Genomic DNA, 23,226 nt, shown 5'->3' on the forward strand with positions numbered 1-23,226 from the left:
GAGGGGAAGCAGCAAGAGAGAGCGAGACAGAGCGAGAGAGAAAAGGCCGTACCCCTGAGCTGTTCTGACTGTCTCACAGATAGAGAGAGAGAGAAGAACAGGGCTGAAGGGAGGTGGGGAAGGGGAAGGAAGCATCATTCAAGCCACAGGGGAACCTGACATGTAAGCATGTAAGGCTGAGTGTGCCCTCTCTCCCAGCTCAAAACATCTACCACAATCAAAAACAGCAAGGAAATGCAGATCAAAATAACATGTGTGCAGCAGGTAATGATAGAAGCACACAGATTACTACACACATCAACTCTCCTCAGTCAAAGCACCACAAGTTTCAGTAACATGGAGAGAGGGTGTGAGTGAGGCTGAGGAGGGGGAAAGCCTCTATCATTTCACCACCATTCCTTCCTGGCCTTCCACCCAGAGGGACCCAGTTTTCTCTGGCAGGCTTTACTATATGAAATCTTAACAGCTCATGGAACCATGGGCCAGTTTGGGCTTCAAATTTTAAGAGATCGTGGAACTACGGCCACTTTAGGGTTTAAGTAAAATACCCCAAGGGTCACCAAAGAAGGCTTGCTTTCTAAGTGCCCCTATTACATCTAAGTCCTCCCGTCATCAGACAGTCTTATACTTTTAAAAAACATAAGAGAAAAACATTCCTCAGTTTTTATGACACAGTACCAGAATTCCATTCTGTGGCTGATCATTGTGCTTTATGCAGTAAACATACAAAACACACAATTCATAATCAGCCATAAATGAAGTCAGAAAAGGGGATTATGTTGTTTTGTCAAACAACAACAAAACTTAATTAGCAAGTGTTAGATTCAAGAACAGTCCAAGAAAAACTTTAAAATAGAAATTCAATACACAGGGAACAAAATGCAAAAAAGAACACTGTTAGAAGAAAAGATATTTTTTTAAAATGCAGAACATATTCCTTTCATAGAGCATGGGTTAGAAAAAAGTAACAATAAAATTGTATTTACTGTTTATTTGTGAATGAGTGCAAGCCCATTAGAAGAATTCACAAATGTGTAACAATGTATTGCCCTGCAGTTTGGGCAATTAACTTACATAAGAAGTGAAAATTGCATAAAACTGTGATAATTGCATATAACTGTATGTAAGAACAGAAGCTGAATTGACTAATAACAGAAGAAATGTAAATGAACTGGTTCCCTGTCTGCATCGTGTGTGTGTGTGTGTGTGTGTGTGTGTGTGTGTGTGTAATTCTTTGTGTAACAGAGGGTGGGGGAACGTGTGCATGCCTGTAGGTGTAGTGAGGATAGATGCTGTTTGTGTGTGTGTTGTGTATGGTGGTGAGTGTGCATGTGTGGAATGTATGTCTGTGGTGTGTGCATGTAGAAATATGCATTGGCCACACCCATTATTGGCATTAGAGAAGTACCTGACTTTCAGTACTACCTTTGAGCCAACATTATTTTAGCCACCCGTGAATTAAAACATATATTTAGACAAGCTACTGCCTGTTTTTTTTTTAAAAAAAAGAACCAATCAAGCTTTGGCTTGCCCAAGGACTAACAAAAAAGGGCCTGTTCAAGCAGACTCTCTAAGACTGCGCAATTTCTTACTTCTTTGGAATGATTCTCTTTCTGCCCCTCAAATCCAAGCGACTTTCAGCTTCCTTACTGGAACATCCTAATCCAACTCTGTATGATTCTTGTTCAGACTAGAGTTCATTGTTTTTCCAGCGTTCTTCAGCTGTGCTATTCAGTCCCAAAGTAGCTCTAGCTGTTATGGTTCAGTGCCTCACAATGGGCTTGCAATAAGCAGCAGATGTTTTCTTCATCGTATGAAAAACTCTCTTAACAGGGTTATATACGTTGGCATCATGTTAGGCCACAATGATACCTTAGGTGGCAACGATGCCAGAAGCAGAGGCAGCCCTGCAGAAGGACCCTATCCCAACATTCACAAACAGCAAGCTGTGCTTTATAGCTGCCCCACATCCCTAGCTAACTAAGCCACCCTTCAAAACGGGGAAAGAGATATTAAATGTCACCGAGCTCACATGAGAGAGTAGTTATAAATCATGACCCCAAATAATCCCACTTACCCTTGGACTGCTGAGTGGGCTGGTCGACAGGCCAGAGGAAGCTCCACTGATTGAGCGAGACCTGAGTAAACACAACAGGAAGACAAGGCCCTGAGAAACCCCTGTCAAAAGACACACCACCCTGCTGTGCCAGCCACCACCATATTAAACCTCTGCATTAAGTTGTGGCTCACATTTCTAACAAGAAACTGCATATATAGCCAACATTTGTTTTCAAGGGGCAGATGTACATGAAGACGCCCATCCCTTTGTTCATCAGTCTCATGTTTTATAATAATATTTTTTTTTCTGTGTGCATCTGGAAATACCTCCCTTATAAGATCCCCATCCTATCCCCCATGATCTCACCTTGAAGGAGCTTTGATCTCTGTTGTAAAGATCAGGTAAAAAGAGAAATATCTTGCAAGGAAAGGAATAGACTGCACTGCTGCAGCTGTTTTTTACCATGGCAGACCAACAAGTATATAAATCACCTATTCTCCTGTTGGTTGAGAACACCATCATTTTGAAATCAAATGGATCTTTCTTAACCTTCCATTTAGGAAATATTTTTTTCCCACTGACTAGCAAGGTATTTCATATGAAATCATTGGCCCATATGTTTACAGGCACAATACTACTTCCAAAGGCCTCAGTCCCTTGCTATCACCATTCATCAAAATGATTGTGCATAGATAAGTGGCTCAGAAACAGCATGGAATTCACACGGCCAAATACAGACGCAAAGGAGCTCCTTGTCAATCCCAGTTATCAATGCTAACACACATTACCAAAGATATTTTCACGTCTCTGGTTACGTCTAATGTCTGAGAGAAACCTACATAGGCTATAAATAATGCACATTCAATTTTTCCTCCTCTTTCATTTCCACATCAGCACCATTGATCCATAGTACAAATCAAAAGCATGTTCAACAGCCCCATATGTGAAAAATGTTAAAGAAATGGCCAGCTTATGTTGGCATTTCTTGAAATCTTTGCCTTGACCTTCCTCATCTCTGCTGGAACCATGGTCTTTAAAAAGGATGATACAACAATGAAAGCAAACCCAGTCAACAAGATAATATGCAATATATCACTTAGTCCTAATCTGTATTGCAACCTTATGGTGGCGGGACTGCTTTCAGTAAAACAAATTAATGAATGTATAGATTTCTCAAAGAGAACATTTTGATTCTGCTCATATAACTAGATCTATGACATGCAAGTTATAAGGTAAGAGATATATAATGGATGTATATAATGTACATCTGTACATCAACAGGAAAACCTGGCTCGGAAAGAGCTTTTAAGCTCTCCACCCTGTGTGTGCTTAATGTGTATGATTTAAGCTGCTGGCTGGCAAGCACATAAGGCTGAAATTGTGCAAGTTAAATGTGTGCAAGTTGCCCATACATACATATATAACTAGCATCAGATAGCAGGTCTATCATTTCTCATAAAGCATGGGCACTGGGTCTACTAAGCTGAGCAGTCCTAGCCTCTACCCCGCTATTGCATCTCAATGGGCAGATTTGCTAGCCATCAAAAGATACACCTGGTGTCCAGATGACATCTTCTCACCCTTGACTGAAACCCTGTTCTTTCCCTGGCCTTTAATTAACTGCTGAAACTCTCCATTCTTGCCTTTTGTTGCTACAATCAATTTCACAGCTCCCTTGCATCTCCCTAAAAAAGATAACATGCCAGGAGACTAGTTAACTGCACTGAACAGTTGTTATTTGTCACTCCAATGCCCCCTTTCCCCATTGTTGTATTGTTATAACAACACTGAGCTAAGCCATGTCCTCTCAGCCAGTCCCTCCCTCCCACCTGCAATACAGGTTTAATACGGATGGACTTTATCTGTACTGGCAGGGTTATTAAAAAATGTGTACAGCCCTGGGTATGCGTGGGTTATATTTTAGGGTATGAAATAAGTCCTTAGTTAGAAAGATGCTACCTTTTGGCGGGGTAGAAACACTACTGTCCAGATAAAAGTGAATCAGGAAGTTGCTCCTACAACCAGTGAGTGTGTCATTCTAGCCTTCCTTTTGTCTAATTGGCTAGCTCTGCTGTCCTAAATGAACCATGGCTTCATTTGTTAATGAACAACCCTATAAAGCAGGAGCTGGCTTGCTTTGTAAACGGGCAGAGTTGGTGCCGACACATTTTGCTTCCTGTCTCAGGTTCTACAACAGCTAGAGAAGGATTTGGTTTTTTAAAAACAAACAAATCCGAAAGCTGATAATCTGGGAGATTTGGTTCAGCCCTCTGACACCTATGATGGGAGGCAGCAAATATCAGTGCACTAGCTGTGTTTTCCTCATTGCCATGGCAGCAGGGATGCCTCCCTGAATTATCATGAGAACAAGGATCACACACAGCTTAGGGGGCACTTTTAAAAGACTGGGGAGTGGCTGGCCAAGGATGATCCTCCCGTGGGTTCCAGAGGGAGTGCTGTAGATGTCCCCTCTCTTTGAAACCCCCCTTCTCAAGGCTGCTTATTTGTTGGAAGACCCTGAGGCCTGCATGCCTCACTCCACCAATGTGGGGATCAGCATGAGAAAGAATGAACCAAAGGCACATAGGGCAGAGAGGGATAGAGATACATGGTGAGAGGAGAGTTATATGCTATGCTATTTATCAGCCAGGAAATTGGTTGTAGGCCTTTAGTGAATAAACTACAGTTTTATTAATCTAGTTTTAAAGCTTGCAGCTATAAAGAAAATGTTACACTTAAATACGTCAAAGCTTGTTTATAAAGAATAACCTCCAAACTGAACCTAGAAGCATCCTTGTAGCTCAATGCCTTAAAGGAAATGAAAATAAGAAGTGGGGTTTTGTAGGTCTTACACTCCTGTCAGTATCACCTTTGCAGGTTAAGAAAACAGAGCACCCTAGCCACATTATTTAAAATTTCTGAAGGAAGGTTCTTTGGTGCTGTTCTTCACCCATCAGCCATCAGCAAAGAAACCAGGGGTCAGCTCCTTCTCATGAAACTGGCCCAGAGCACTGAGAATTCAGACTCAAGCAAAGACAGAGATTGTGCACTGGGTAGCAATATGGATTCTCCTTTTGGGGAAGCTCCATAGACATTATCACCAGCATGAGTAACCCGAGTAGTCACACTGGGAGGACAAAAATAAGGAATTGTGACACCTTACTTTGCTGAAAGGGTTTTTTTTTTTAATCTATGGATTTGAAAGACAATTATTTAACAGGAAACATCCATTTGCATATAATCTTCACAGAATCTCTGGAGGAATTAAAGTGAGTCTTGTCTCTCATTATTCTGGTCAGGTAAATTTCTTACAATTGGTCATACATTGAGCAGGTATCTTCTTTTGAGGGTTGAACATATTTTAGACACTCCTCTCCACCCCTAATGAGTGACACAGTGTGTTGTGAACATTTTATTACCATGAGTTTGTAAGAGCAGTATTGCTGAGAAATGCTAGAAGATCATCATGGCAATGATGAGGCAATCCTGGCTCCATCTGTAAGCCAAAGAAGGAGCAGCTGCAAGGAGTTTGTCTTTCCCCCTCCCATGAATGAACAACCTGCTCCAACTGCCAGGAACCCGGGGCTGCAGAATCAAAAAGAGCCACTCTCTGCCCTCTTCCACCAGTCAAGGCAATCCTTGCCTCCCAGGAAGACTGTACAGGCAGGGAAGAGATCAGCCTGACCCCATACATTGGCCAATGAAAGAGCAGCTGCTCCAAAGTTTGCTTTCCTCTTTCCTTCCCATCTTTTTTCTTTCATATTATGTCTATATGATTGAAACCTGTGGACCGGGACTACAAGATCTTTTATTAAATTTCAGGCCCTAAACAACAACAATAATAACAGCAACAACAACAAGAAGAACTCTGAATATGTGTCTGTTAGAAATTATAGCAGAATATCTGAAACATGTTTGATCCTGCTTCACAGAAAACTATTTTAGAAACTGGAAACATTTTTCACACCTGTAAAGGGAAAGGCCATAGAAAGACCATGAATCATGGAATGTAAACAGACATGTGACACGCAACAGTTCCACACGTCTGCTCCTTAAGGTGGAATGGAAATGTCAACACCTCTTCATTAGCCTGCCACATTCCTGTGTCTCACAGTTCCCCTTATGATGAACTATAGGCAGTTTAGTTTGTTAACTGGGCAACCAAATCTCTTCTGATGTGATTGATTTTTTAAAAAATGCTTTAAATGATCTAACTGCACCGAAGTGATTATTTCTCTCAGGATTCAAAACAAACAAACAAAAACCTGTCAGCCCCCCCCAATAAAACAAAAAAAGCAAACTGGTCAAATATGACCTTCAGGGTTTTGTTTTTGTTTTTGCTTAAGAAAGTGGATGGTTGGGGTCTTTATGCTTCTATAATCTGCCATTCCCCAGGAAAGCAACACAACATGTCAGAAGCATGAGTACTAATTCAACAGTAATAAAAAAAGGACGGATATATGAGAGAGAGAGAGAGAGAGAGAGAGAGAGAGAGAGAGAGAGAGAGAGAGAGGTGTGTCTGGTGCCTTTTGACCCCAGACAGGGCTCTTGTGCCTTTGACACAGTTTAATAAATAGAAATTCAACAGGAAAAGCATTGCCTATTTTGTATCTCCATGCCAGAAAAAATAGCACCTGACAAATTTAGGCTACTTTTTGTTGTTCTTGAGTTTGTTAGAGGTAGAAAGGCCATGCCACAGCAGATTGCAGAAATTCTACTCAGGAATATGAGTAGGTTATGCTTGTGGATGTAGCATGAGGACAGGGTTTAAGAATTCTACAGTCAGGAGGTTCCATTCAGACTGGGGGCCCTTTCATGTACATTTTTAAGAGTGCCTCTGGGGTCTTTTAAAATTCTGAAAGTTGCCTGCTCAGTTTCATCATAGGGGATCAGTAGTCATGTTCCAAGTTGTGGAAAAATGTAAAATGCTAGTAGTTTTCAGCAGGAGGAGAGAAAGGTGTCAACATTCATGCCTTCTAGTGCTTGTTTAAGTAGAGGCTGGTGAGAGGGTGACTCAGATAAGAGAATGGGACTATATATTTCACTGCAGGACCCTCTTTATGGATGTTTCACATTCTAAAATTTTGCATGTGCACACACATACATACAGACATACAATATTCATGCCAGTGGGGTTTTGTGTCATTTGGTACAGCGCTCCTTTTCTTCAGAAGGTGCTTAGATATTGGAAGCAGAGTCAGGATGATTAGACAATAGTGGAAGCAATGCATCCACAGAGACATATTGGTTTTGCTGTCACTGTGACTAAATAGGTGACAGAAAATTCACCACCATGGAATCCTGAAGCCAACTGAGCCGACCAAACACCTGCTCTGAAACTGCAGCAGCTCCTTCTGACTATCAAGTTCCACATTTCACCTGTATCAGCCGTCATTTAAGCACATCCCACACCATGAAGACAATAAGGAGCTGCATACGAACTGGGGCCAGTTTGTTGATTAAATAATTTTATATCCCTCTCTTCCTCCCAATACGGTGCACAGGGCAGCTTACAACAACCACGTAGGCCATTCTGAGGCTGCAGTACCTTTTACCCAACCACAAAGGATGGCTGCACTTGGAACACAACAACCCTGTGTGTAAGTTCAATACAGCCTAATGGAGACGAGAAGGAACTGTTGTTATTGTGGTTGGCCTGATGCAGACTTTTCTGCCCAGCTGCTTTTTATGTAAGTGTGAGCACTGGAGATAGCAGCAAGAGATGGAGGCAGTTGGCTCCACTCTCTGCTGGCTCCCCTTGAGTCTCTGTTGATAGAGCAGGATCACACCAGCAGGATCACACCAGCACCATGACCATGGCTATAAATGTCTTTCTTTGCAGTTCAACTGCCAGGCGGCTTTTCTTTGTTAGACATTATGCACAAAGCCATCAAAAGTCATATAAATATGAATTCATACCACAGGGAGGCTTCCCCATAGAACCTTGTGGCTTGACAACAGGTTGGAGAGGGACCTGTGGTCCTCCAGATGCTACTGGATTACAAATACCATCAGTCACACTCACACACACCCATACACCCACCCACCCCATCCTACATGGCATACATTACATTTTAGGCTATGTCCTCAGTGTAAGGATGAGGTAGTTTTGTCAGTGGGCCAAGCAAGACATTTTTTAAAAAGAATGTAAAAGCAGCTGGGGGGAGGGGGCTGAGAATAACTCTTCCCTCCTGCACTATTATCCTGGTCTAAGATGCTATATGTTCTTTGAGGGGAAAATATAGGTTCCAATATAGTATTTGTAAGTGTTCCCCCACTGGACGAATAGCAGCTGGGAGGATTTTAGTTGGGAAGATGATAGGAGGGAAAAAAGGTCAACTGCTCTTCCCTACCACAGTGATCTTGATTCAGTTCAGCTCCCTTCCCCAAGCTGGTTTTAATATTTACCTTTTCAAAAACAAATGTAAAAGAAAAAAAATTACAGGAGATCTGATCACAGTTGCCAAGATGTCATATTGAGATTTGCCCTCACTATGTACTAGGACTCTAAGATGCATGTGAAGTCAGGGCAAGCATTTTCTCCCCCTCCCTAACAAACACACACACAAACATTGTTGTATAAATTTTTTTCCTCCTGTAAGTTCCCCCCCCCCTGTAACACAGTTTCATGATAAATAATATTTATACTGTGATCGTTAAAAGAAACTTCTCTACCCAGAAGAAAACAACAGGTCCCACAACAGGTATAATCCAAAACTGGAGCTTACCCCAATGCGTCAGCACTTGTCATCCTTGGCAGTGGGGAATAAATAGAGGAGAAGGAGAGAGAAAGAAAGGGACGTGGAGCAGGTGGAGAAAAGAGTACGAAAAGCAGAGTGAAATACTGTTCGGAGAACTACATGGTCATAATTATTGCCACAGGCATCTGCTGCTGATGGAAGCACCAGTGGGGAATTACGCATGGGAAGGGGGAAGTTGTCATTTCCTAAACAAATATTTCCATATAGCTCATAATCATAGAAGAAGTTTGCATCTGGGATTATGGGGGCAGACACATCAAGTGTAAACGTGAAAAATAAAACATTGCTTGCCCACCCTCATTAAGCCAGTCTGTGGAGTTAGCAGTCCAGATCTGATTTGCGGTTGTTTTTATTTATGGCAAATAATCAGATTTTGCACAGTGGGCCATATTGAAAAGGATGTGGATCTTCCTCCATTTTGCTCATGTAACATTCTCCTGCCCAGTGATGTCCAGCTAGGAATATCCTTTTCCACTGTGTATATCTATACTTTATATGTAGTGTTAAATGCACTGATAATTAAGACCAATATTTCTGAGTGGGTATGAGGCTCGGATGAACAAAGCTACAAGTGAAGGATGTAACTCACTGGGAGTTTCTCCTGTTCTGCTGAAATGTATAAAAACATATATGTATTGCGTGAGACTCATGTAGAAATCCTGAGTAGGTTGTGTTCAAAGTTGCAACTCTACTTTAATTCTGGCTGAAAGGACCTTCAACTTTTTCCAAAATAGATAAAAATCTATTTTTATTAAATTCAAATTAAAACCAGGGGTTCTCTGCCTAAAAACAGTGGAAAATAAATGCACAATATAAAATAAATGCAGCCTTAAGCACAAGCTATTAAAGAGATGTTAACTGTTTCTCTGTCCTACTACAAATTATAACACTGCTAAGTTACATTTCTACCCTGGTTTTCATTTTAATGTTGCTCAAGTCACATCACACTTGTGATGGGCAAGCAGAAATCTGTAGATGTATTGTGGAATAAACTTGTATGATTATTATTCATTTTTTCCCCATATCCCAATTTTGTCTCCCTCTTCCCAACTTCTGTAGGGATCATTTTTAAAAGCTTTCATTTAAGTCTTCATCTCCTTTTAAACCAGGTACTGTGCATCGTTGGTTGGTTGCTTGCCCCACCAACCAAGTCATCTAACTTTCACTAGGAGGCTGTCATAGAAATAAAAGAGCCTGTTGGTTAAGCTAATCTCAAACAACATGCCAATTTCCTATGGGAAACTTTAAAGGACTCGAGTGCAAAACACTAGATACACCAAAGAATGGCCTTTCCTCGTGTTTCTGAAGTATATGTCCCAAGTTTGCTCAGCATTGAGACTGTGCAACATGGAAGCTGTAAAGAAATACCATGTCTTAGACAACAATTAAATAATGTCCCTTCCAACTCCACAGTTCTACCTAATTGTATGAAAACATGTTGATTGCCATAGGATATTCAAACTACTTCCTCTTTCTGCTTTAGGAGACTCATCTCCACAGCAAGCCTCTTCTGTTCTGGCAGTGGAAATTTACTGCCCTATCCTAACATGCACTATTGGGCCATAAGCCAGAAACAGCAGCTTAGAAGACACACAGAAGGTGAAATTGCTCTCCCTCAAGCTGATCCCGTCTTCTGCTTCTGAAATAGAGTCTGATAAAGCATCCAGTGAACTGTCTTGTCTTATTTTATGGGATCAGCCTCAGTTTTTTTGAGGCCTGGGGATGTGGACAAGATCCTTGCCTATTTACTTACTATTTACTCTCTTGACCCTTGCTCATCATGCCTGATCAAAGCTAGTCATGCAGAGTTAACCAGGTGGATCCAGGAATTGGTAAATGCATCACTTTGTGAAACTGCATTTCACTGTGTGACCACTTCTGAAAAACCTGTACTGGGATCCAGAGGTTTATTCCAACTACCACCTGTTTACTAATACTCCTTTTGGGGGCAGTGTGCTTGAGAAGGTGGTGGTTGCTCACCTACAGGTGCACTCTTGGAGGAAACTGATTATCTGCACCTATTTCAATCTGAATTCAGATGTGGTTTTAAGACAGAATTGGCCCTGATCACTCTGATGGATGACTTCCAGCAGAGAAACAGAGGGAGTACAACCCAGTTTATCTTGTTGGATCTCTCAGTAGCTTTTGATAGTGTTGACCACAGTATTCTCCTGGATCATCTCCATGGGCTGGTAGGAGGAAGCACTTGATTATGGTGGACACTACCTGCAGAAATAGTTCCAGTGAGTAGCATTGGAGGACTGTGCCTTGGTTTAATGTTTAATTATGTTTTTGTATGTGCTGGAAGCCACCAAAGTAATCTGATGGATAATAATAATAATAATAATAATAATAATAATAATAATATAACCCCCCTCTCCAATTCCTATGGGCTGTTCTGGTGGTTCCCCCTCCCCCCAACAATTTGGGGAGAGTGCAGGAAAAATCACTTCTGCACTAGCAGAAGTCCTTGTGCAGAGCTTCCACCGACAGAGTTCCTTAGATGAATCCCATCCAATGTCCCCAATACTATTTAACAACTACGGTACATGCAGCCACTGGGAGCAGCCATTAGGAGATTTGAAGCAAATGGTCACCAATATGCAGATGACGCAGAGCTCTGTTTCACTGTAACATCTGGGTCAGGCAAGGATGTGAATTTTCTGAACCATTTTCTGAAAATGGAATTTTCTGGCCACAGTAATGGAATAAACTGAGAATGACTCCTGGGAAGACAGAAACCCTATACAGTAGATAGGTCTTTCTCATGGTCAAGAAATTAGACGTCTGCTTGTTCTGGGTTGTTTGCATTTCCTCCACCAGAGTAGGTACATAGTATCCTAGATCAATCTTTGTCAATAGAGACCAAAGTGACTACTGTGGCACATATTGTTCGCTACCAACTTTGGTTGGTGTGACAGCGATAGTGGTCCATGGTGTAGCATGTTGTTTGGGGTGCTGCTCTTAAACTTGGTTTGGAAACTGCAGCTTGTGCAGAATATTGTGGTTGGAGTACTGAGTGTCTAGGTATGTACACCAGTGCTTGGAGATATGCACCAGGTGGCTATCTACTATCGAGCCGAATTCAAAGTTTTATTATTAACATGTAAAGCCCTAAACAACTTGGGACCAGTATACCTAGATGACCACCTCCCCTGTTATAGGCCAAATCATCCTTTACAATAACCAGGCCCTGTTCACTGTAGGATGGTCAGTGGATTGCCAGCTGGAAACGATTTGGAAACAGGTCTCTTCAGTTATAGCACTAACCCTCTGTCCCCCACAAGAGAGATAGAAGAAGCTCAATCTCAGTTGTCTACTCAGGCATATTTGGATGCTTGAGAGCATTATCCGGTTCAGACTTGCTGTTTAAATGATTGTCTTATTAACAATGCATTCATTGCAATTTGTTGTATTTCGATGTCCTAATTTTTGTAAACCACTTAGGGATTTTGCCAGAAATGTAAAATAAATAGAACACTCAACTCTCCTCCATTTCATAAATGATATTGCCATTTGGATAGATGTCCTTTCAATCAGATTTGAGGTGTTACTAGAAGGTCCAGCAGACACATATTTCTAACTTATTTACACCCATACGCATTATTCTTTGTGTATCCCTTATAGTCCTTGTATACCTTCCATCTTTGTGAAGTTCTGGTGAATATTATTGATGTATAGAAGGAATATATTAAACTTATAAACCCACATTTTAATATATAAAAGGCCACATTTTGTTGCCAGATTTAGCAATGTAGATATTTTTACAATTGATGTTCCCAAGTACATTATCTGGTTATCTGGATGTGCATGTAAATCAATGTGCAAGTGACTGCACATAACACATACACAAATGCTGAGAAAGTAAACAGAATTTGTGTGTGTGTTTATATCAATGTGGACACATAAATGCTATTAATCTTTAGTTTTCCCAGAAAGGGAAAGGCACTTAGGAGTTTAACGATGAGTATGGACATCACATTGACAATGGGGAAAGAAAGTAGGGAAATGAGGTTATTTAAACAAAAATAATAATCCCAGAACACAATAAACCCAGCAGCGCAGACATGTGCATTTCCTACAGTACTGAAGCATGTGAACTACGGAGCTGCAGCAACCCAGATGTAGAAGAAGCACTGAGGGACAGGGCAACAGATGAGAGACACAGAAAGAAAGAAAGAGAAAGAGAAAGAGAAAGACTATAAAGACTAGAAGAGAGAGAGATTGAGAGAGAAAAAATGGAGGGAGAGAGGGAGGGAGGGAAAGAAACAGTGGCCTCAGCTACCAAGACAACTGTGTGCATCTAGAGGGGCAGGATCCTTAAAGATGCAGTATTCCTTTTAAAATAAACCAAGAGTGAGAGAAATATTAAGACATTGACCAGGCACCATTTCAAATGTGTGATTTGTTATCCCAACAAGGAAATATTTTGATGGGGTTTTCTTTGTTGCACTTCTTTTCTGCTCCTGCACTTGGACCTATATTTTCTCATCTTCCCATATCCTTTTCCTCAGTGTACATAAAAAAGACCTAACCCATAAAATTTTAGAAATCCCCCTTTCCCCTTTGTGGATCACACATGCCCCTCCCCTCCATTTTCTTCATCCTTTCGTAGATCAGAAAATTGCCACTTTGGGTCAGAGTTAAGATTGTGCTGTTTGTAACTGATTTCTGCAATGGCTTTCAAATCATAATTATTTCTATAGGTGGGAGTACAGTGGCCATATATTCGTCTCATACAAAAGGTTATGGAGATTGGTTGATCTTTTCTGTGGATTTGCATTTGCTAAACTATTCTTACAAATGGTTTATCTTCAAATTGTGATGCTGCACGTCCTACTTCAACAAACTTTTCTAAGAAATAGTTGAGACTTGTGGTGAGTTGTGATTTGTTTACAAATTGAGCCATTCCCAAAAATTGTTCAGCTCATGCATACCCACTGTAAAAGTCCATTTGTATTGACTTCAAGATGTGAAATGGAGCCTACTTTTGTCAGTTCTTCCAGGAAGGACCAGAACTGGAAATGTTACTCCTGTCACTAATAAAATATTGATGCATTTATAGAGGTCTCTGCCTCCTAAGCATTCCATGTGCTTCACAAACACTGTCTCAACAATGCTCAACATATAAAATAGGCCAGCATTACATTTCCCCTGTTACAGAACCAGTTCAAAACTAAGAGAGGCTGCTGTAGCAAAGTGAGACTTGTCTGTTTTTCAAAATAAAATAAAAAACATCAGTGCAGGCACCCATTCTGGGGAAATGGTAAGTTGGCTGAGACTTGTGTAACTACAGGAGAAAAACGGTTAAGGTGGGTTGAATGATGGTGGGAAGATCTAGTAAAACCTTTTTTTTTTTCCCTTAAGGGAAATGCATCAAAAGCCACTGTCGTGATAAGGAAGGGGGAAATGGCCAAGGCTGGGCTATCGTCCTGATCTGTCTGGCAAGAACTTTGACAGGGCTAACAAGACGTGGTTAGGTTTTCAGAACCCCATCCCACAACCGTCACTCCAGGCTGAGATTTGTATCAAGGCTCTGGCTCCCGCAACAGAGCTTGGGGACTCCCTGACGAGCACTGCACAAGACAGCAGCTCATTATTTTCCCCCAGCTTGTGAACTTTTTATGAGTTCCTGGCAGCTTGGCTGCAATGCTCTCTTCCTGCAGGCCCTCATAAAAATGAGTGCCTTGTATGCTGCGCCAGAATCAGACCATCCATCTGCTGACAGGCAGAGTTCCCTCTATCTGCAGCTTCTAAATGAGAAACCTGCAGGTCCTTTAAAAAGTTTATTTAGTGGACTTTCTTGGCCTACAAAAGCAGTTTCTAGGCTTAATTTGAGCCAAGGTTCGCAAAAGCTCAGTCCAAGAGCCCATTTTCAATATTATGAATACCAGCTCAAGTGCAGTGCAGTGGCTAAGCAACTGAGGGCTCACCCACAATTCCACTTGTCCCATGCTTAGAAAGCACAGATCCAAGCAGTTTCCCCCTGCTCCACTTCTTTCCCAGGAAAACCCCGCTCTTTAGCTCTAAATCAGAACAAACAACAATACATGGAAAACCCAATAGCTATTTGCTCTTATTCAGTGCTAAAGAGTGGTTTTCCCCAGGGGAAAAGCAGTGGGAAAACAGTGGATAAACAAAAGTGTGGATAACACTAGGAAGCAACCAGTTCAAATCTTGCCCCTGCAATGTACTCACTAGTCAGATCAGAGCCAGTGGGGGTGGGGTGGGTAGAGTGTTGGACTAGAACCTGGAAGCCTTGGGTTCAAATTTTCACTAGACTGGGAAGCCAGTCTCTCAATCTAATTTACCTCATAGTGGATTATGAGGATTAAATAGGGAAGAATCACATATGAGGAAAGGTGGGATATAATTGTATATATAAATAATAACTCTCTTCTGCTCTTAGCTCCCAAACTACAAAAATGGATATAGTGAGTTACCGAATAGGGCAACTGTAATGATTACAAGACAATGTATATGGAGCAGTTTGAAAACCTCAAGTGTTATTCATAATGCAGTGGCTAGGACTTCTTTCCCACAGTCTGCAGGTTGGGTGTAGACCAATGTGCCTTTGAGTACATGCAGAATATTTTTCTTTGCCCGTGTGTAACTACAGTGAGACTCCACATACTTAAGTATATGCCATGCTTCCTTACAGATTATATGAGTGTAGTTGCAAAAGGTTCCTAGGTGATAAACTAGGGGTACAATCCACTACTAGAAAACTCTCATCTATCTCAGTGGGATTAGGACACTATCTGCTGTCTATGTTCGAAAGGAAAGGACTTAAATGGTTCAAAACCTAGTTAATGTTCTAGAGCAATGAATAATTGTCCAGATGGTTAGAAAAGAGTAGATTCTATTTTTCAAGTGAATGAACTGGGTGCTGCCTTTGTCAATGTTAACAAGACAGGAAATATTACACAGTGTTATTACTTTTATGCCTCATTTTTATCATTGTTAAAGGTTTTAAAAATGAAACAACTCAAAAGTAGCAACAATGCCTTCAACAGCTGCACCAAAACAACACCAACACAGAGTTTTAGCTGGTGCATTTTGTCATGCAAGGATGAGAAAAGCTGCACCTTTGGAAACTCCATCTGCTACACCAGTCTTAGCCAACCTGGTGCCCTCCAGATGTTTTGGATAACAACCCCCTTCAGATGCCAAAGGCAGCACTGCACAATTATTAAGCCCGCTTTCCCATTAACAATCTTGCTCCTATCACTTATGGCAGAGCGCAGCACCTTTTGGCAACTGAACTGTCATGGCTGAGGAGGGCAAGGAAAGTCAGCCTAATCTTCAAAGTTCAAGATTATTATTAATAATAATAATAGCTAACATATTTTATGTAGTTTGCTTAAGGATCGGGGGCCCTTCTACTGCTGGTTAAATGGTTTACCAATACCAAATTTGGCTTCCCCCAGGAGTACCATTGCCTTCCTCCATTTGCCAGCATAGAGGCAAGAAAGATATATGGAGGAAGAGGTGGCTTCATCCCAGGGATTTTGGGAGATGGAGGAACCCTGGCTTGTCACCACCTGTTCCTTCCTCACTGTAGCTCTCCTGTAAATTAGTTACTGACTCATGGTCACAGAACACACTAGTGCAACCCCAACCCAGTGCCCTCCAGATATTATTGGACTACAACTCCCATCATCCCTTGTCATCATGGTCAGTAGTCAGGGATAGTCCAGCATCTGGAAGGTGCCAGGCTGGGGAAGGCTGGAATAGTGTGCTGATGTGGAGAAAACTAGCTATTGGTCCACCCAAAACTGGGTCTCTTTCTCTCAAGTGCAAGCAAAATTTTCCCCAGTGAAGAAGGTAAGTACTGCATCTTTAAGGAATAGCAGTGAGGTAAAGGAGAGGAACAGATTGTTGGTGTTTATACCTTTCTTCTTTGTTGAATTTGGGATTGGCGTCACAGATATCCAGGCTTTTACTGAACATTGTTTTACTATGGCAGGAACAAAGTGAGAAAACAGAGTTACTAATGTGGACATTCATATGAGATTTGCCTGACGCAGTCCCTGAGACCCACCCACCCAAAGTTACCCCACCCATTTTGAAGAAATGCTCTGGAACAGGGATCAGAGCTGTGTTCCTTTACCAATTGGGTGTCTTGCCCCCGAAAGGTACCAAATTTATGGGTGTACTCAACTTAGATTTGGCTTATACTACACCAATGAAGCAAGTGGGGAGATTTTGATACTGAATTTGATGATGCAAGCTCAAACCACAACTCTCAAGTTGGTCATGGTGGCATGAGGCAAGATTCATTTTATACAAACCATGTCTCTAAAACTTCTTGCACATGCCTTCCCCAAACCCAAGTTAGCCGATGAGGAAATGCTGACCCAAAGTAGAATCATAATCCTCACAGAGATTTGTGAGACATGTCAGAATTCAGCTGAGGCCACCAATATTAAACATGGTCTGAAGAATGCAGATTCAGTTAAGTGGTTCAAAATGGCCTCTGCTATACATACCTCGTTCCCACAAGTCCCCCCTCCCCCTCCCCCCATGGCCTCAGCTGCAAACAAAGGCCTAAAAGACAGGTCTGGCCTATGGACAGTTGATCTGGACTATACCAGACCCAAATGAAAGTTGTCATTCCAGATAATCAGTGTAAAGTACCCACAAGAAAAAGGACACCAGTTTGTTGATGGAACCAACACTCTCAGCTCCCCTTCCAGTTCTTAATCTGCTCCCTGTACTTCATTCTGTTTGCTTTAAGAGAAACCTAAAAGCCTATTACACCCGTCTTTGGAGGGAGAAAAAAAGAACCTGTTGCAGGAAAATGCACCATGAACGTGGCAGCTGCTATGGCATTGATGTATCTTGGGGGAGATGAAAGGCTGAGTTTAAATATGATGAAGAACAATGCACTAAAGTCCCCAGAATACAAAGAATAAAAGGAAATGATGTTTACAGTAACCAAAACAGCAAATGGAGGAAGCAGGATTTTCAGTAGAGAAGTATTGAAAACCAAGTAGGTTTTGGGATATTCAACACTGCATTTATCTCTTCCCTCAGTAATAGTGAACAGGGAGGGAAGAGACAGGGAATATATAAAGAGTCAGATACACTGGAAAAAAAATGTAAAGCACTGAAGAAGCTAAGTAACACTTTTTCCTTACAGTACATTAGGGTTGGCAACTAGAAGGATTACAATAGGCCAGTCAAACCAGCACAACAGATACCTGTGCACTTTTGAGTCTCAGGCAGCCAGGAAGACAATGCATGGCAACAAAACATTCCAAGCACAGACAGACAGAAAGCAACTGAAGGTAGAGTTATGCTGGTACATAGCTCCCTCATCCCACCCCTTGGCAGGTTTCGCATGATATTAAATATTCTTCACAAATATGTCAAAGAAAGGATAGAGGTTCTTTCTAAAGACCATTAATATTTGTCCTTTCAGCTGCATTAACTATGAACCCCAACTCTTACTTCCCCCAAAAACCTATGCCAAGATTTTGTGTGGTTTTGTTCCACAAACCTTGGGTTTTGTACCACCACCTGCAGTGTATTGACACATCAAAGGCTCCTAGGTAAGGATGCTGAGAATTATCTGCTATAAATCCTGTTAGAACCACAATTTCCAAACTGTTTTAGGAAAGGAAATTAGTGCTGGACCACTTATGTCTATAGTGAACATACACCTTGAGAATGTTGTTCTTAAGGGCAGATGGAACTCTAACAAAAATTACCTTTCAAATGCTACTTGGAGCATAATACTATGCTGAAAGCCTTACAAAGTTTGCCTCTTGGTTGGATGTACTTGGGTTTTATTATTGATGGTACTGACAGTCTTCCTGTCAGATGGTCACCATCTCCAAACACCTTTGTTGTTAATGAACAGTCCATGTTCTGAATAAGTACACTGCCAGTAGTCTATGCTGTATGCCTTTGCAATCTGAAGGTGAGGTGGCTTATCTGATTTACCAAAGTACAGTCAAAAAATAAAAATTCATTCTATGTCTGTTCCATTTCCCTGTTCACAATCACACATTGGTACCTTCCTTTAGCAGCTATGGCCTAGCAATCAACTATATGAGCAAAAGCGCAGATGTTGTGTTTGGCATGCATTCTGACTCACAAAAATATGGACACATCCTTTGCTGTGTGGCACAACCTTTTGTATAAAGTTTATCAGTTTCTACTAAAGCAGTGTTCATGCTCCCCATCCCCTGGCAACATTCAAATAAATAAAAGCACACACTCTCATTTGGCGAGAGACAAAGCTGTGTAATATTTGCACTTTCCTGAGAATCTGCTATGCAACTGCCATCCCAAGGTGAGAGATAGCAGGAATTGTGCAAGCTACTTTGATGTATCAGGATTAAGGCAAGATCTTAGAATCAGGAAATAACATTCTTCCTAATTTGGGTTTTCTTTCTTAGTTGGCTAGTCCTAGCAAATTCTACCCAGACAAGTGCCTGATGTAAAGAACTGGAATGCAAAACAGCATGGTAACTATCTGCAGGTGAGTTTCTGATATTATCACAAGCTGTCTCCATCATTCTGTTCCCGAAGAGCTTCATTGTTAGGTAAGCAAAATTCTCAGCACCCAAAATGGACTTTTAGAGTTGAGACAAGGGAGCCTATGTAATCAATGGTGATAGCTCATTATTGTAGCAGTTTAGCCTCACCATGCTTACACTTGCTTCTTAGCCTGTCATCTCTGTTCAAATTGGCCTCAACCACTACATCAGGATACATTTACCAAATTACCATTTCACTACTTACTTTTCAGGCATCCTGTTGCTGCATATCTCAGACCAAAAATTGTACAGTGCACAGCTATGTACCCCCAGCAATCAAATTTGGTTAGTCTTGGCAAATTGCTCTTTGCACACACTAGAGGTTTAACTGCACTGGACTACAGGCCCTCTTGTGTTTTCTACTTGGCGACTGGACATCAGCTAAAGTTGGGGAGGATAACTGCTAACAACTGAGGCACAGGTCTGTGTTGGAAAAAATTAAATTAAGCTAGATGCACAGAGTTCTTTAGTACATTTCTATATAGTTTTAACACACATGGGGATTTCCTTTCCTTTCATTTCATCAATCTTTAGACTTTCAGTCCCATTCAAAATATAACCAGAAGACCCCAAAGAAGTTCACTGAGCTTGTGCCTTCTGCGAACTTATTTATTTATTTATTTATTTATTTATTTATTTATTTATGGCCGTCTGCTGCTCACTGCAACACCATGGCTGCCATGTTTCTTCAGACAGAGATCGGAAATAATTGATTTTCACGTAAGAAACATGCACACATTTTTGGATGAGACCAGAGGCTATGGTGACACTTTTTATTTAGCTAAGATGTTTATCTTTAGCCTATGCAAGCTTCTATTGCTAATTATTCCTACCCCCACCCCCCGCACCGCTCTGAAATGCTGGATGCAAAGGAGTAAAAAAGTATACATATAATTTTTTTAAAAAAGCAACAGTAACTAGAGTAATTAAGTAATTAAGTAATCTTCCTTACAGATTTCTGCACAGGCTACTGTGAGAAAACCTAGACTGATGCTCCGTCACCTGGATAAACATAATGGTGCCAGCTGAGATGGCTTCTGAAACTCTGATGGCACAGACTTCCTGACTTTTGGCTTTGGGGACCACCTACCTCTGTCCATGCTGTGCCATTTCAATCGCTCTGCGAGCTGGAACCGGGGATCCTCCATCTGTCACACTCAGGACCTCCATTGACTTCCTTTCTGGCCTCCGCTTCCCATGTCTGTTCAGCATTGGAGAGTCCACACGCTTTCTGGGGGGGTCTTTATGCAGAGATAATGCAGTCAGCATGGCTGAAGACACCTCAGGTGTCCCCGGCTCAAAATACTTTGCTTCCCAGGAAATACCCACACCATATTTTCTAAACTGCAAAAATAGGGGGCCCCAGTGGAAAACTGAAACATTAAGACTCCTCTGTACAATATCACATATGAAAAACCCCTCTTCACTCCATGAATATCTCTCAACTATGAGTTTCCATTCAGAATGTAAACCATGAGTATCTCTCAACAGCTTTTCAAAAATGATCTTCAACAAATGTAAGTAAACAAGTAAAAACAGAGCTGTGATTATCTGGAGGGTGAAATGAAAAACAAACTTCTCCCACTTGCACATAAGGTTAGAACACTGTTAAAATAAATTACAGCTTAAGGTGGGTAAGCTGGAATGATAAGAATGCTCACTTCACTCCTCCACACTGCTCTTGCCTTGCTGCTGGGAACAAACCAGAGTCTGTTTAAGTCTGAACCCAGGCTTGTGATTTGTTTCTCTCCAAACAAACCATGCTCAGAAACCATGGTTTGCTCTTGGCTTATTGACTGTAGCTTGTTTGGAGGAAGCAATGAGTCCTGGTTCAGGCATCATAGTAAGCCAGACCCTGGCTTGCTTCCCAGTAGCACAGCAGAAGTGGGAGATGTACAAAGCAAGCTTGCTGCTCACTTGCATTAAGCCATAGTTAATTTTTTATCTCTGGTTTAGCTTTACGTGCTAACCAGGCCAATGTGGCAGTCACTGAAATGGAGATTACAATATTCCAGACAAATAGCAGCAGTCACTGAAATGGAGACTACAATATTCCAGATGTAGAGACATTTTAGGCAAGAAGGTTTTATATTTGCCTGTAAGCAGCTACTTAAAAGTTAAATGAAGGCATCTTAGAAGGGCAAGCAAGATAGAGCCTAAGCTTGCAGTATTAAAGTAACATTTACTGCCAATGGGTCTTGACATTTACTGGAGGATACTGTATAGGAATCTGCCACTTTTAGCCTATGCAACACTCAGGAATGGTCCAACAGTGTTCTGCTCCAGTTCTCCAACAACTTGCCTTTTCAATATGTTGTATGTGCCTTTTCAATATGTTGCATGTGTGCTGATGAGTTTGTTCTTGACAGTAGGGTTGCTAGAGCAGTTTTAAAAAGAAGAAATGCTGCTTTCTATTCTCATAAATCTGCAGTGGCCTGTATAGAGAGATATCTGTGTGCTTTGTGCAACTGTGGAATAATGTCAGACTACATTACAGGAGAAATTTTGGTTCAATAGAGACGAAGAAAACATACTTCTGAGAGAAGGGAACCACACACATGCACAGGGTCAAAAAGAGGAAAGTTAAGAAAAGAAAAGAACAACAGACTACCAGAGCTGAATCATTCATTTAGCATCAGCTAGAATTCCAAAGCCTGAACTATTGCTCTAAGGTTTCTCAAACTTGCCCATGTGCACCTAGACAGATGAACACTTATTCTGCATGGCATGCATCTTTGAAATAAGTAACATCTCCAAGCAACTATTATTACACCATCACTACTTCCCTGATCCTTTCCTCTCATCTCTTTGTTTGAGGCCACAGTTAATGGCTAATGATGAGATATTCATCAGAAGCATGATTGCTCTCAATTAAACCTTGCTCTGCTTTCCCAGAGATATTGCTAGGAGCAAAGAGCTAAACTTATCCACCATGCTTCCCTTGGGAAAGGAAGCACAACTAACACTTGAATAATAATGCACATGAATTCTAAAATATGATGACACATCACACAGATATATGCAGCTCAGAGATAACATTAACACATTCAGGGAAGACATTTTTATTCCTGCACAGAAAAATCCAGACAATAGTTTGCATTAGTGCATGAAACGAAAGTTATGATACATCTGTGGCATGCAAAGAGAAGGAGGAAAGCCTACCTCAGATGCACAACTGAGGCATAAAATTGCACTTGTCTGTGCAGGAAGTCAAAATTCAACCACTTAAATAATAAGTAGCAGAATGATCTTTTGTGCCAAAGCATTTAGCCAAATCAATTTGTTGTCTATGGAGCATACTTTAAGAAACTCCCCTATATGTATAATTCATTGTCTAGGGAGTATACCTTAAGAAGTGAGAAACAGCACATCAGAAAAGACTCTCCCATATTTTTCTATAAGCATTATGTGAGATATAGTAAGAGAGCAAGTATGCTCCATCCACATTATTTAAACTCACTGGATTCACTGGAAATGCTTCCTTTCTGCTTTATGTGCATACATAGCTAAGAACATGTTTCAAGTGAAGTGATCAAGGACTGCTGACTGTGGCTTCAGTATGAAGCTCCAAGTTCAGTCTGATGCACACATGGAGCTCCCACCCAAACCAGCTTTTATTTCAGTGGTAGGGGAAACTCTAGCCATGCAAGGAGATGCATAAACTGAGATGAGGTCACCTCTACTGAAGTTAATTTTAAAGCCTTTCAGGTGCAGGTAGGTCTGTATCTATATGAGACTTTCTGAAAGTGCAAGGAGCTTCTCAAATAGACTGAATATTATGTAATATGCTATAACACTTGATAAGATGTGGCCAGTCCCTCCAGTGAGAGCAACACCAAAAGAGGGACCCACTCTA

General features: G+C 41.2%; 1 protein-coding gene across 15 annotated transcripts in view; it reads right to left on the bottom strand.

Annotated features, from left to right (window-relative positions):
- Nucleotides 1–23,226, bottom strand: part of BRSK2 (BR serine/threonine kinase 2) — a 402,463-nt gene that overhangs the window by 40,250 nt on the left and 338,987 nt on the right. For 11 of the 15 annotated variants that reach the window (XM_081903613.1, XM_081903615.1, XM_081903608.1 and 8 more), the window contains exons 12-15: nt 20,461–20,611; nt 16,715–16,780; nt 8,788–8,811; nt 2,078–2,138 (exon numbers count right to left, since the gene is read on the bottom strand). In XM_081903613.1, coding sequence (XP_081759739.1) covers nt 2,078–2,138; nt 8,788–8,811; nt 16,715–16,780; nt 20,461–20,611 — 302 coding nt within the window. The remainder of the gene's footprint in view (nt 1–2,077; nt 2,139–8,787; nt 8,812–16,714; nt 16,781–20,460; nt 20,612–23,226) is intronic. The other 4 variants (XM_081903619.1, XM_081903611.1, XM_081903612.1 and 1 more) reach the window with 2 other exon arrangements.

Source organism: Podarcis melisellensis (genome assembly GCF_964234715.1).
Source record: "Podarcis melisellensis genome assembly, chromosome: 1".
Taxonomy (NCBI): domain Eukaryota; kingdom Metazoa; phylum Chordata; class Lepidosauria; order Squamata; family Lacertidae; genus Podarcis; species Podarcis melisellensis.